This window comes from Prionailurus viverrinus, chromosome A2, assembly GCF_022837055.1.
Source record: "Prionailurus viverrinus isolate Anna chromosome A2, UM_Priviv_1.0, whole genome shotgun sequence".
Taxonomy (NCBI): Eukaryota; Metazoa; Chordata; class Mammalia; order Carnivora; family Felidae; genus Prionailurus; species Prionailurus viverrinus.
The window spans coordinates 6,883,827-6,897,960 of NC_062562.1; the positions used below are offsets into that span (position 1 = coordinate 6,883,827).

At 53.5% G+C, this 14,134-nt stretch overlaps 1 protein-coding gene across 3 annotated transcripts; it reads right to left on the reverse strand.

Annotated features, from left to right (window-relative positions):
- Positions 1-4,305: 4,305 nt before the first annotated feature.
- KEAP1 (kelch like ECH associated protein 1) lies at positions 4,306-13,828 on the reverse strand. 3 transcript variants are annotated; one of them, XM_047834219.1, is made up of 6 exons: positions 13,733-13,828; positions 10,035-10,720; positions 7,225-7,910; positions 5,938-6,143; positions 5,485-5,661; positions 4,306-5,324 (listed from the first exon to the last, which is right to left on the reverse strand). In XM_047834219.1, the coding sequence occupies exons 2-6, from the start codon at positions 10,671-10,673 to the stop codon at positions 5,158-5,160; spliced, it is 1,875 nt and encodes a 624-aa protein (XP_047690175.1). In that variant the 5' UTR covers positions 10,674-10,720; positions 13,733-13,828; the 3' UTR covers positions 4,306-5,157. The 3 variants fall into 3 exon arrangements, with proteins under 3 accessions (XP_047690175.1, XP_047690164.1, XP_047690155.1); XM_047834208.1 differs by lacking the exon at positions 13,733-13,828 and adding an exon at positions 13,141-13,278; XM_047834199.1 differs by lacking the exon at positions 13,733-13,828 and adding an exon at positions 12,757-12,887.
- Between the last annotated feature and the right edge of the window lie 306 nt (positions 13,829-14,134).

Sequence of the window (14,134 nt, forward strand, 5' to 3'; positions counted from 1 at the left end):
GAGATCATGACCCGAGCCGAAGTCGGACGCTTAACTGATTGAACTGCTCAGGTGCCCCCGTTGTTCTACCCCAGTATGTGTTGCAGTGTGGTCCCTGGACAACAGCATCGGCATCAACTGGGCATTTGTCAGAAATGCAATTTCTTGGGATGCAATTGAATGAGAGACTTCTGGAAAACCCAACACCCATTTGTGATTTAAAAACAATAACAACAATGTAGCAAACTGGACACAGAAGAGAGTTTCCTGCACTTGATAAAAGTTCCAGCAAAAGTTAAGGTACAGATTACAGAACATCTTTTGGCAAACATCAGATTTACTAGTGGCGGATTAGAAGCGGCCCTCTTATTATTAGGAAGAAGACAGGGTGCATGGCTGGTTCAGACAGAGGAGTGTGTTACTCTTGACCTCTGGCTCATGAGTTGGAGCCCCACATTGGGTGTAGAGATTACTTAAATAAAACCTTTTTTAAAAAAGGAATAAGACAATTATCCCCACTATCACCACAACTAACCAACATTTCACAGATGGTCTTAGCTACTGGTATGAGGCAAGAAAAGGAAATGAGTGGTAGAACTATTGGAAAGGTGACACTACACTGTTCTTATTTGCAGGTGATTTAGTTACCTGCTTAAAAAAAAAAACAAAAACTAGAAAGAGAGAGGTAGAAGATCAATATACCAACAAGTTTCCCATATGCCAGAAATACCAATTTTAAAGGATCAAAGAGTAAAGATCTCATTGACAACAGCAACCAGACCTATAAAACTCCCAAGAAAAAACCCTTTGTGGAGTAAGTATAAAACTTTCCTGTGGACAGGAAAGAAAAGTCCCCTAAATAGATAAATCAAGTTCATGAGTTGAGAGACCTAATGTTGTAAAAATGTTCTTTCTCCCCAACTCAATAATTTGAATGCAACCCAATTAAAATTCTGATTTTTCATTGAATTTCATTCATCACAGGAATAAATAATGCAGTAACAGAATAGCTCAGGTTTTTTTTTTAATAGAAAAAGGGAGAAAGGAGTTATTCTATATATTAAGACATGTTATAAAACTGTAGTAATTAAAATGAAGTTGATGCAAAAATGGATATTTAGGTAAAACAGCAGAGAGTCAATAAAACAGAAGAGAGGTCCCCATGCACTTATGAGAATGTTCTATATGATTGGGATAGCATTTCAAAACTATGCCTAAAGAAGTAATGAGTCAAGAAATTGAAAAATAAATGGTTGAACAGCAGTAGCTATCCATACAAAAAAAAAAAAAAATCCCACTAAATTCCTACTTGATACCATGCATACCAATAATTCCTGTTGGATTTAAAAATAGTCCAAAAACAAAACAATAATATCTGAGGGAAAAATATTACCAAAATTTCTTAATTTCTCTATTATTCAGGATTCTTGATTTTAGCAGAACCAACAAAAACAAAGTCTGGTTAACTAAGGCAGAAACAATTTATGGGTAAGAAGCTGCAGAAAATGGCGAGAACCAAAAGTCCTTCTTAAATATGACACAAAATGGGAGAAACACCGAGAGTGATACATTTGATTGTGTGAAATTTATAAAGAACTTCTAGAAACAGTAAGGATAGGGTTTGTGACCACCATTTTGGAGGACGATCTGGCAGCATCTAAGGAAAGCTGTGCTTAGCCTACAATCTAGTAAGTTCCACCTCTTAGCCCCCTGGAGAAATATACACATTTGTGCCCAAGGAGACATGGTTAAGAGTGGGCATTTCATCCTTATCTGTAATTCTGAGAAATGAAAAGACCTAAACATCTGTCAGTAGTGGAAGAGATAAAACACAACATGGGTAGCTGGTAAAAGGAATGTGTGTGACATCACACATGGAAAGATCTAGAAGTCTGAGGAGGAAAAGCAAGTTGCAGAATAATACAGGCAACATTGTGCCACTTTTGTAAGGAAATACAGAACATTACTGCATTATGTGTGTGTGTGTGTGTGTGTGTGTGTGTGTGTGTTTAATTTAGAGGGGGCTAGAATGGACAGATAGTAATATTTCAGCTCAATCTATAATGCTCTAATTTTTTAAAGTTAATACTTAGGTATTTAACAAAGAGAAATGAACATGGCCCACAGGGCCCCATCTGACACCGTGTTCCTACTCCCTCTCAGAGCTTCATCCAGACTTGCTTCCCAGTGCCTCAGGACCTTTGCACTGATGTTTCCTCTGTCCAGAATCTTGCCCCTCCTTTCTCCACCTAGTTGACACTATCAGTTCCTTTGGATTTCTGTGAGAAAGCCAACTGCTCAACAATGCTTTCTCAGGGCCTCTGACCTAGGTCGAGCTCCTGGCTTTCAGAAAGCTTACCTTTGAGCTTAATTACATACGTATGTTGTGATTATGAACTCTAGCTCTATGAGAAAGAGGCAGTGTCATGTTTGTTTCTTACTGTGTCTGAACACCTCACTTCACATCTGGTAGAGTAGCCATTTGAGAACTGGTTGGAAGCATTAAAGCCTAAAGGCTAGAAAAATAGGACTGTGTACTTTCCTAAAACAGTTGTATCTTGAGGCCTCAAAGCTGACACACCCCAAAACACTGTCACTTCCCTTCTGGAACTGCGGCCTCCTCAAAGGTTCTCTACCTCTGGCTGCTTAAGGTTGAAGCCACCCAGGAGCATTCCTAATTCTCTGCCCTTCTTATCTAATCAGTCTCTCCACCAGTAGAGTCGACTTCACTCCCACAACCTAATCCAAACTGCCATCCTCTCTCACCAGGCTAATGCAATAGCTGCTTGGCCTTCCCCGGTGCGCTCCAGGTCCCAGCCACGTCCACACAGCTTCCAGAGCCATCGACGTACAAATGCAAACCTCACCGTGACCCTCAGCTGCCTGCCACTTAGCACGGTTTTAATATTGCTTCTGCAGCCTCTGGCTTACCTGGAGAGTTGGCCCGGTTTCCTGGGGACTGAGGGGTTCTGGGACGCCAGGCTTTCGGTGTTCAGACCGGGAATGTCCTGGGCAAACCAGAACGAGTTGGAGGCCCTGCTCCGCTGTTAGGCTATAATCTCCATGAGGGTGGGAATCATTTGGGGCCTGTTCACTACCGTTGCCCCAGTGCCCAGCACAGCAAGGTCTTTTTTAAATGGCTGTTTTTGCGGAGTTTGAAAGGGAACGTAAATACTTACCTTTGTTGGGCCAGCAGCTTACACAGGGCCTGTTGCCCAGTAGGTGTCCCAAGTACCATTTTTGCGGGTAAGAAACTGCACCTGACTGCTGATTCCCGAATTGCTTTACTGAATCAGCTAAACCTGACCTCCAGAGGGGGAAGGAGACGCCACTCTGGGACAGGCCATGTGGCTTCTGGCCACTGAACTACATGCAAATTCCTCTGGACTCCAGATTCGATCACTGTTTCTAGAACCACCGATCTACACACTGACCCCCACGGGAGCCCCTTCTATCCCTTCTCACGATCACAGTGGTAGAGCTGCTCGAATCCGACCTCTACCACTTAGTGGCCACATGACCTCGGGCAAGTCGCTTCTCCGAACCTCCGAGCTGTAAAGAATTCAGGCTTGCCCTTCCTAGAGCCCAGCACTCTCGAGCATCAAATCATGTGTAGAAAACACTCTGCCAATGCTAAGAGGCTATCCAGATGTTACATTTGCAACTTCTAGTTCTCCCCCATCCACTCAGTGCAGCCAACGTAGACTTGTTTTCTGGTTCCAGGAAGCGGCCCAGCCAAGACAGCCTTCAGGTGAACCGAGTGAATGAAGCTGCACAGATGGGCAGTTAGGCTTTCCCTGGAAGGGAAGGAATCAAATGTTTCCTGGCTCAGCTACTTGGGAGAGCCTACGAAATTCCTCATAGTTGAGGTCATACTTCTTTCCTCTGTGCTCCACTCTCCCAGCACAAAGAGAGTTAATCGGCTTAAGAGATCCAGGCCAGGGACGCCTGGGTGGCTCAGTTGGTTGAACGTCCAACTCTTGATTTCGGCTCAGGTCGTGATCCCAGAGTCGTGGGATCAAGCCCTTGGTTGGGCTCTGCACCAAGCGTGGAGCCCGCTTAAGATTCTGTCTCCCTCTTCCCTGCTTGCATGCTCTAAATTGAAAAATAAATAAATAAAAGAGATTGAGAGAGAGAGAGAGAGAGAGAGATTGATCGATCGATCGATCCTGGCCATATAATGCCTTCACAGGAATTGTTCAGAAGAGACCAGGCTATATGGAGCCTAAGAACATTCCCAAGAACCCCTTTGTCTTTTTAATACCCAGGCGCCAAAACAAAACGCTCAGTCTGTGCGACTGAAGCACATAAGAATGACTGGACAGATTTTCAGTGACTTGGAAGGCATGTTGGGATGGTTTGCCTTACAAGAGAGCTCCAGGGAGCCCTAAGAGAGGTGTCAAGGAGCTGGGTCATTGTCTTCAGAGCAGCCAAAAGTGACAAAGTGGGCCCTGTGTGGCTTGTCTACGGGGAGAAAGATGCCCTACATGTCAAGTTGATGGGCAGAGATAACGGGCTGGTTTCAAATTCAAAGTCGAAATCAAAGACTTGGATACATCTCAGAAGACTTCTTTCTGTCCCCAGGTTCGAGACCTCCAGCTGAGAGCCCGGGTGGAAGACACTAGTTAGTTCTTTATTTTCATTGGAAAGTTATATGGTTACTTATCAACAAAACTGACTGTCCAGGGCAGAGATATCCAGTGGTTTCTATGTACAGGACCATCCCTGGGGTCCACACCTCCGCAGAGGCCTCACCCCTCGAGGCCTCAGTCAGCTCCTTCCCAGGCCTCCAGGAACCAATCACAAAGACACAAGGAACAAAAACGGGCCCGACCTCGGCACCTGCTTTCACCCCGAGGGGAGGTGGCGGCCGCGGGTATGGGCCCCGGGCCTATTCTCAGGCAGTGGGTGCAGGGGCCTCTCTCCTGGGAGCCTGCCCTCATGCCTCCCCTGCCCAGAAAGGCTCTCTTGGACATTCCTGGGACTACTCTGACAGGCTCGTGGGTCCCACTCGGGCCTTCTTTTCTCTCTGCTTGTCATTTTAACACTGAGGCATCTCAGCCTCCCATCTTGGAGGATAAGCATTTGCTCTGGCGCCTTTTCTTTTGCCCCTGTTTTTGTACAAAAACAACAATACTCTCAATCGGACCGTTTTTTTGCCCAAGAAACAAAAGTGGCTCAACAGGTACAGTTCTGCTGGTCGATCTGCTTTCGGCAGGGTTCCATGGTGACGGCGACACCCACGCCGCTCCGGCCGGATGTCATGTGGGTCACCTCGCTCCAGGTGTCGGTGTCTGGGTCATAACACTCCACACTGTCCAGGAACGTGTGACCGTCGTAGCCTCCTGCAGGGACAGCAGAGGACACAATCACCCCCTCTGAGGGCAGGGGAAAGAAAGAGGGGGAAGGACCCACAAGAAGCCTTCCTGCTGGGATTTGAGCCCACCCCCAAGAGACGGGGCTAATCAGTTTTCTCCACCCAGGTTTCCGCCCCCAGGGCCTCACCCAGAACGTAGATTCTTCCCTGGTGCACAGTAATCCCCAGGGCACTTCGCCGATGCTTCATGGGAGCTACAAAAGTCCACGTTTCTGTCTCCACATCATAGCGCTCCACGCTGTTCAGCTGGTCCTGACCATCGTAGCCCCCCGCAGCATAGATACAGTTGTGCAAGACACAGACTCCTAAACCGTACCATGCAGAGAGGGTGACTCCGGGGCCTGGCATTGGGGGCCTAGCCACCACCTTCTTGGGGGCGCCCTCCCCGCTCCCCTCTCCCAGGAGACCCTTTAGAAACAAAGCCGCAAGAGAAGAGCTTGGACTCGGTCAGAATCTAGCTCTTGTGTGTGTGCCACAGGGTTTAAGATCAAAACAGGAAGCCTTCCCCAGGCCTGGCCGAGTTGCATTCTCAGGAGTGGGAGGGTGTCCCTCCACCGTCCCCTCCCGCAGCCCCCACCCACCTGCCCCACTTCGGATGGTGTTCATGGGTGCGATCATCCGCCACTCGTTTCTCTCTGGGTAGTAACACTCGGCTGAGTTGAGGCGGTTTGTGCCGTCAAAGCCCCCGACGGCATAGAGCAAACGGTTGAGGACAGCCACTCCCACCCCGATCCTTCGAGTCAGCATTGGGGCCACCAGGTGCCACTCGTCCCGCTCTGGCTCATACCTGCAAAGGAAGGACAGCAACAATGGCAGTCGTAGCTGACCTCGGGGGAACACGTACTGTGACCCGATATTCTGCCAGTTCTGTGGGCACTCGAGCTCTTTCGTCCTTCCAGCTATTCTCTGAGGGAAACTGAGGCTCACAGCCATCATCGGTTCAAGGTCACGCGTACGTGTGTTGCATGCTGGTGGCCACACCCTGCCCCACGGTGAGGCCCCGTGCTGTTGTGTGTCATCCCACCCAAACCGCACCCGGCCTGTTGGGCAGGTGGTCCCCGTTGCCATCTCCCGTCACCTCTCCGGGTGACAAGATGGAAGCACAGAGGGATGATATGGCATGTCCAGGGTCGCCAAGGGCGTGGCGCTGGGGTTTGACCCAGCCTTCTAAGACACCAGAATCCTAACTCTAGCAACTAGGCTACCACGCAGGATGGTTTTTGTCCAAGTGTGGGGCTTACTTAAAATTCCCATTGCCCAGCCTCACTCCGAGCCCACCACCGATGCCAGGTCTCCAGCAGTGGGCTAGGGAGTTTGTTTTAACAAGTGCTCCAGGTGAGAACTGTATCCTGGATCACACTTCTGCAAGAGGAGAGGGCAGAGGACTGGCTGTGCAAAAGCAGAAAGACCAAAATACTCAGCTTCTAAACGCAGGGTCACCATGCAGTTGTGCAGGTTGTGCACTGTACAAGGGTACCATATCCCAGGGGCACCTTCCACACAGAACACCTCGTACATCTGTTTATTATGGCAATTTTGAGGCAGATGGCAGCGAGGTGTCATGGTTTAATAAAATTAGCATTTTACAGTAACTTCAAAATCATAGAACTCTTTCCAGACCTGCAGAAAAAGAGTTGTATGGGTTTGTGACAGCCCTGTAGGCAATTCCCAGGCCCAGACACATCATCCAAGGTCCCTGACCCTACATCTCCCAGGAATTTAGCTTCACCTGGAGGCGTCCACTCCCTGAAGGTAGGGCACAGAGAGACAGGCACTCGACAACAGGGGAAGTCTCCACATCCCAATGGGTTGGGACCCGGTAGCAATGGGACCCTCAGCGTCCACCCCCTCCGGGCCCTGCCACTCACCTCTCCACACTGTTGTGGTGGATGCAGCCATGGGAGCCACCCACGGCATAGATGTGCCCGTCGATGACCCCAACCCCAATCCGATTGCGCGGCACGCTCATGGGGGCACAGGGTGACCACTGGTTGGTCATGGGGTTATAGCAGTCCAGGGCACTGGAGTCGGTGTTGCCGTCGGGCGAGTTGTTCCGGCCACCCACGGCATACAGCAGCCCGCCCACGACGCAGCCCGCCAGGCCACTACGAGGCACCTGCAGGTCCGCCAGTCGGAGCCAAGTGCCATCGCTGGGGTTGTAGGCCTCCAGGTAGCTGAGCGACTGGCGGAAGTAGCCGCCGGCGGTGTAGATGAGCCGGCCCACTTTGGGCGCCCGACAGGGCATCACCTGCGTGGGCTTGTGCAAGGTCAGCTCCTGGAAGATCTTGACCAGGTAGTCCTTGCAGCGGGAGTCCGCCTGCAAGATCTCGCACTTCTGCAGCTGCATCTGCAGGAAGCGGGGTGTCAGCGAGTGGCATCGCACGGCCCTGAGCAGCGCCTGCACGTAGAACCGCCGCTGCTCGCAGTCGTACTTGACCCAGTTGATACAGGCGTGGAAGACCTCGGACTCGCAGCGCACGTTCAGATCGTCTCGGCTGATGAGAGTCACCAGCTGGCAGTGGGACAGGTTGAAGAACTCCTCTTGCTTGGCCACCTGTAGAGGGCATTACCGTGGCAGGCTGACTCCCGCGTGCCGCTCCCCCGAGCCCGCCACGGCGGCGCGATCTTGGGGACACGTCTCTCAACCTGCCTCGGACAGTCTCAGTTGCCAGTTTGGTAAAACGGGGATTTGAACGGCATAAACTTCACAGGGCGCGAAGATTAAATGAGCTGGTGCCACACATGCCAGGCATATCAGAAGTAGGCACTCAGGTAAACGGGCAAAGAGACGATGTACCACGTACCTTTTTGTTTCGTTTTGTGCTTGACCTACAAGGTTACCCGTTTGTTGTTTTTAAACAACCTTACTTTTTCTTTGTTTTTAAGTTTCTTTTTTTAAGAGAGACAGACAGTGCAAGTGGGGGAGGGGCAGAGAGGGAGAAGGAGACAGAGAATCCCGAGCAGGCTCAACACTGTCCGCGCAGAGCCCGACGCGGGGCTCGAACTCACAAAACCATGCGATCGTGACTGAGCTGAAACCACGAGTCAGCCGCTTGACTGACCGAGCCATCCAGGCACCTCCGACCTTACTTTTTCAAAAGGGTAGATTGGCTAAAAAGGAAAAAGTAGCAGCACTAGAATGTTCTAGAAAAGTGTAGGCTCTAAAGAAGAAGGCTGAGCTACAATATGGCCCACTACTTTCTAAGTAGGTGACTTGTTGGGCAAATACCTGAAATGCTCCAGGCCTTGGTTTTCTTCCTCTGTAAAGGGGGTTTGTGTTTGCAGCTACCTCACAGCCGGGCGAGGTAGCCAACTATATAGTAGGGTAGACAGGGCCCCAGGCAAGTATTTCTTGTCAGGTACCAGTCTATAAAAGCAATTTCAGTCAGCCCACATCAGCAGGCCACCAATGTTCTGGTAGGTACCCCAAGCCCATGCAATCCCTTTAAAGAAACATTATGCAAGCCTGTCGGAAAGCCCTGCTCACAGACCGCCTTTCTGGAAGCCATAGGCCCTAGGACCAGTGCCAGAGGTCCACAGGGCATCTGGTCAACCCCACATGTGTGGTAGAGGGGAGAACATCTGTCCCTTAAGGGGAGAAATGGAAACCAGGGCACTATCTACCCCAGCGGATCCTAGCCCCTGGAGGAGGGCTTTGAACATTTCCAGGAAGAAGGGGCGCCTGGGTGGCTCAGTTGGTTGAACCTCCGACTTCGGCTCAGGTCATGACTCACAGTGTGTGAGTTCGAGCCCTGCATCAGGCTCTGTGCTGACGGCTCAGAGCCTGGAGCCTGCTTTGGATTCTGTGTCTCCCTCTCTCTCTGCCCCTCCCCTGCTCACACTCTGTCTCTCTCTCAAAATAAATAAGTATTAAAAAATTTTAAAGAGAAAGAAAGAAAAAGAAAGAAAGAAAGAAAGAAAGAAAGAAAGAAAGAAAGAAAGAAAGGAAGGAAATTTTCAGGAAGGCACTCTAAACCACGGGACTCTCGAAGGCTTGGGACCTGGGGTACAGCCCTCTTGGGCCAGACCTAGGGGTGGTACTTCCTCTTAAGAGAGTTGAGAAAATCCAACGCTTTGAAGAATGGAAATCACTTAGAACCGGGGTTGGCCCAGCCAGGGCTCAACAAACACTTATGATTATCATCATCCCAAGGGCACAGCCACCAGTGGGTGCCACCCAAGAATCTGGGCTGATCACTGTGATTTTATAAGGAATCTGTCATTTTATGCTCACAACTTCCTCCACTCAAAAACGAAAATGAAACCAAGAACAGTGTAAGGACGACACTGCGTCGACCAAAGAAAACTCATCTAAGGGTCACATCTGAGGTAGGCAGCATGTCACGGGTGTTCCATAAATATCTGCTGACGGCCTGAAGCATCGGGCCCTGCTCCGCGCACCCCAGGGCTGAGCTGCTGTCATGTTCCCTGCATGGGAACGAGCTTCATGGGTCCATCTTCGTGGGTCACTGCCTGCCCTGGACCCCGGAGAAGTCAGTGACCCACGAAGATGGACCCATGAAGCGCTCACCTTCCTCGGCTGTTTCCCAGGGTCACCCCAGGTGTGTAGACTAGGACCCCAGAACCCTGTTTTTCTCCAGCTCCCTGATCTGACCCTTGTCCATCCGTCGCTGGTCCTTCTGATAAGCCCTGCCTTACCTCTCCCCCCACCACTCACCTCTCCGAAGTGCATGTAGATGTACTCGCGGGCTCGCTGGTGCAGCTCGGCACAGCCGATCTGTTCGGCGAAGTTGGCAATGCCAATGGCGTTGCTGGGGTCCAGCTGCTGCACCAGGAAGTCGCTGCAGGCGCGGACGACACTGTCGATCTGGTACATGACGGCGCCGTTCATCACGTGGAGCACGCACTTCTCACCCATGGAGATGGAGGCCGTGTAGGCAAACTCGATTAGGCGCTCCATGACCTTGGGGTGGATGCCCTCAATGGACACCACCTCCATGCCCTGCTCCCGCAGCCCGTTGGTGAACATGGCCTTGAAGACAGGGCTAGATGAGGCCAGCACCACCTTGTGAGCCATGAACTGGGCGGCCGGCGCGTCCTCATATTTGACCTGCAGTGTGACATCACACAGCTGCTGGCTGAGCCGCAGCTCGTTCATGATGCCAAAGGCCTGCTTGGTGTGGTCCTCTAGCGTGTAGCTGAAGGTGCGGTTGCCGTGCTGGGAGGGCGTCACCTCGGCTTTGCACTCGGTGGAGGCGTACATCACCGCGTCCCCTGCCCCCTCGGGGCGCTGTGACCTCAGGGGAAGGAATCGGGTGCGGGCCCCAGCCCCTCTAGGCCTCGGTTCCGGCTGCATGGGGTTCCAGGTGACAAGGGACAACACCACCACGGGCACTCAGAGGCCTGGAGGAGGGAGAGCACAGGGCTGGGGCAGGGCCTGGGGTCGGGCCTCCTTTTAGAAGATAAAGCGACTCCTAGACCAGTTTTGCTTCCCAAGCCCAGGTGAAGCAACGTCCGTTTGTGCTAACTGCCACATGGCCCCACCAGCCCAGGATTCCATCTTAAAAACACGGGTCAGGGGGCGCCTGGGTGGCTCAGTCGGTTAAGCGGCCGACTTCGGCTCAGGTCATGATCTCGCGGTCCGTGAGTTCAAGCCCCACGTCGGGCTCTGTGCTGACAGCTGTGTCTCCCTCTCTCTGACCCTCCCCCATTCATGCTCTGTCTCTCTCTGTCTCAAAAATAAATAAATGTTAAAAAAAAATTAAAAAAAAAAAAAAAAACACGGGTCAGATGATGTCCCTCCCTTGCTCAGAATCCCCCCACAACTCCCCACGGCACAAAGAGTAAAACCAAACTCTTCAATGGCCTCGTAAGCCCTAGACAGTCAGCCTCCGTCCACCTCTCCCCTTGGCTCACTCTGTTCCAGCTTCCCTTCCCTTCCTAGATAGAGCATGTCTATTTTTTTTTATGTTTACTTATTTTTGAAAGAAAGAAAGAAAGAGAAACAGCATGAGCGGTGGAGGGGCAGAGGGGGTGGACAGAGGATACGAAGCGGGCTCTGTGCTGACAGCAGAGAGCCCGACACGGGGCTTGAACCCACGGACAGTGAGATCATGACCTGAGCCAAAGTCAGTCAGACAGAGCGTGTCTAGCTCCTTCTTTCATTCTCCTCACCAACATTTACTGAGTACCTACTGTATGCCAGGCGCTGTTCTAAGCACTGGAAACACAGCAGTGAGAAAGGGGCAGAAACTGTGCCCCCCTGGAGATGATGAAGGATGGGCCATAAGTAAAATAAGCAAGAGTTGAGTATAAATTATGGTTATTAAAAAAAAAAAAAAAAAAAGACAACAGCACTGTGATAGTGTGACTTGGGGCAGTTACTTTAAATCACGTAGTCCAGGGCTCTGTTAGAGCTGAGACCAGAAGGATGTACACACCAAAGGGATGTTCCAGGAAGAGGGAAGGACAAGGGCTCAGAGGCAGAATGAGAGAGACAATCTGGGGACTCGGAGGAGGGTAATGAGAGCTACTGACGACTAACGGGAAGGTTTCCATGAAACCTGTGGAGTCTGGAGGGCCGGGCCATGAGCTGCCCTTTTGAAAGGTCCTTCAGGGAGAAGACGGGGAAATCTGCAAGAGGCTCCCCAGGTTCTCCATTTATCTTTCCCGGGCTCCGCGCACAGTCATCTCCTTCCTGTTTTATTTCCACCGCAGCACTTGTCAGAAACCGAAATGAGCTCCGAGCTCCGAGGCTTGCTCTGACGGATGGCCCAAGCCCCGGGCCCTCAGCCCCGGCGCTTCAGAAGGCAGGGAGCCCTGAGTAGGTCACGGTGGTGCCCACCCTCTCATGTGCCTCCCCCACGGCCTGCCCGGGGCCTGGCACCGCTCAGGGGTCAGTAAGCGAGTGGCTGGCTGACTGCCCGCTTCACTGTGCCTGCCAGAGCACCCTCCTCCATCGGGGCCCAGGGCGCCGCTTGACCGCCTCTCCCCGGCTGAGGCCCCTGCCCTGCCTCCTGGTCTTTGGCCAGTCGGTCAATGGTGCCCCTTGGACACTGGACACTTCCCCCCACGAAGCAGATAAGTGGGGGACTGCGCATGCCCTGCCTGAGCCGCCACCGAGGCCTGGAGAAGGGAGGAAGTGACCCCCGCCGCAGCCTTTCGACTGCCAACCCCAGGGCGCAGACCAAGCTCCCCGACGCGCCGCGCTCCCCGGCACCCGGTCCGAGGGGCACTCCCTGGGCCTCTCGCCCGGCTTGCGTAGCTCCCGGGCCACCCCTCGAGTCGCGCCGTCCAACAAAAGGCCAGGACTCGAGCCGCGCCCTCCGCGGGGCCGCGGGAACCCCAAGGCGACCGGGCCCGCGGCGCCCTGTTCGCCGACCCCCGGGGCCCTCCCGGCCCGCGGCGCCCGCAGCCCGGGCGCAGGCCGCCTCACTCACCCAGCCATGGCCGCGCTCGAGCTCCGCCTCCGTCGCTCAGGCCCGGGCGCCTCCATCGCTGCGCGCCGGGGGGAGGCGCGGAGCGCGCGCAGGTCACCATGACTAAGCAGAGCCGGGCGCCGGCCGTGTCAGAATAAAAGTCCCCGCGGCCCCGGGGCCTCGGGCGGCGGGGACGGCAGAGGGGCCGTTCTCCCCGCCCCCGCTCCCGCGGGCGTTGGCGGAGCAGCGCAGCCCCAGCGCGGCGACCACTACGCCCGTCACTACGGCGCGGCGTACCCGGCCGCGTGGTCGGAGCCGCCGTGAATCGGCCCCGGGTTCGAGGCCCGGAGCGCCCCTGCCTGCACCGGAGATCGGTGGACAGCCCTCCCGGCCGGCGCCGCTCACCTCGGCCCCCGCGTAGCCTCGTAGCTCTCGCCGCGAGGTGGGGATGCCCGGGGCGCCGCGGCGGCTCCGGGCACAGTGGTGCCACCCGCGCGTAGAGCTTCCGGGAAACCCGAGGGTCCGGGGCCCGGCCGGGGCGGCTCCCGCCTAACTTTCGCTGGGGGGGGTGGGGGGGGCGCCTGAGGGCGCCTCCGCTGTCGGGGGACCTTGGCTCCGGGGCCGCAAGGCCAGCGGGGTCTTGGACGTCGGGTGGGGGGCGGCCTCGGGAAGGCCTGGAAGGAGGCGGGGAGAGGGCGGGGAGGGCGCGGCGGGGAAGGAGCCGAGATTCCCCGCCCTTCCCGCAGGTGCCCGGCGCCCCTGAGCGAGGAGCGGGCGAGGGCGAGGGTACACGGCCGGGCGGGCGCGGTCCGTCCCCGCTTCGCACTGTCCCTTCCATCCGTCCGATTTCGTCGTCTCAGCGGCGCGGGGCTGCTCTCCCCGACCCGCTCTGCTCTCGCGAGCCCCACACAGCCCAGGCCTCACGGTCCAGCGGCCGCAGGATCCTGCTAGAATTATTTACCCAGTTGGCTTTTCCTTGCCTTTATTTTTTAGTTACCTCCAATCTAGAGGCGCGTGAAGCTCTCCTGCGGGGGTTTGAAGCCCGGCCCCGCCACTCTAGCTCTGTAGGGATACTTCCATAACTCAACTTCTCCACTCTTCAGTTTCCTCTGTAAAATGGTTACTAATACTAGCAGCCACGTGAGGACCGAATGCGAATGCTGGTGCCCAATAGATACGAACAATTGTTATTTTTCATGGTAACGGATGCTGATTCATCATTTTTGCTGATTATGATATAAAGTTAATTTTAAAATGTATTTTATTTATTTGTTTGTTTGTTTGTTTGTTTGCACGTGCGCACAGGGGAGGGACAGAGGGGGAGAGAGAATCTTAAGCAGGCTTCGCTCCCAAGAGGAAGCCTGGGCAGAGGGGGCAACCAAAATCAAAAGACAGAGGC

Coding starts and splice junctions, on each gene's coding strand:
- KEAP1 (XM_047834219.1), bottom strand. CDS start 10,673: ATGCAGCCGGAACCGAGGCCTAGAGGGGCTGGGGCCCGCACCCGATTC. Junction 7,911..10,034: donor TCTACATGCACTTCGGAGAG/GTGAGTGGTGGG, acceptor TGCCCTCTACAG/GTGGCCAAGCAAGAGGAGTT. Junction 6,144..7,224: donor CACCACAACAGTGTGGAGAG/GTGAGTGGCAGG, acceptor CTTCCTTTGCAG/GTATGAGCCAGAGCGGGACG.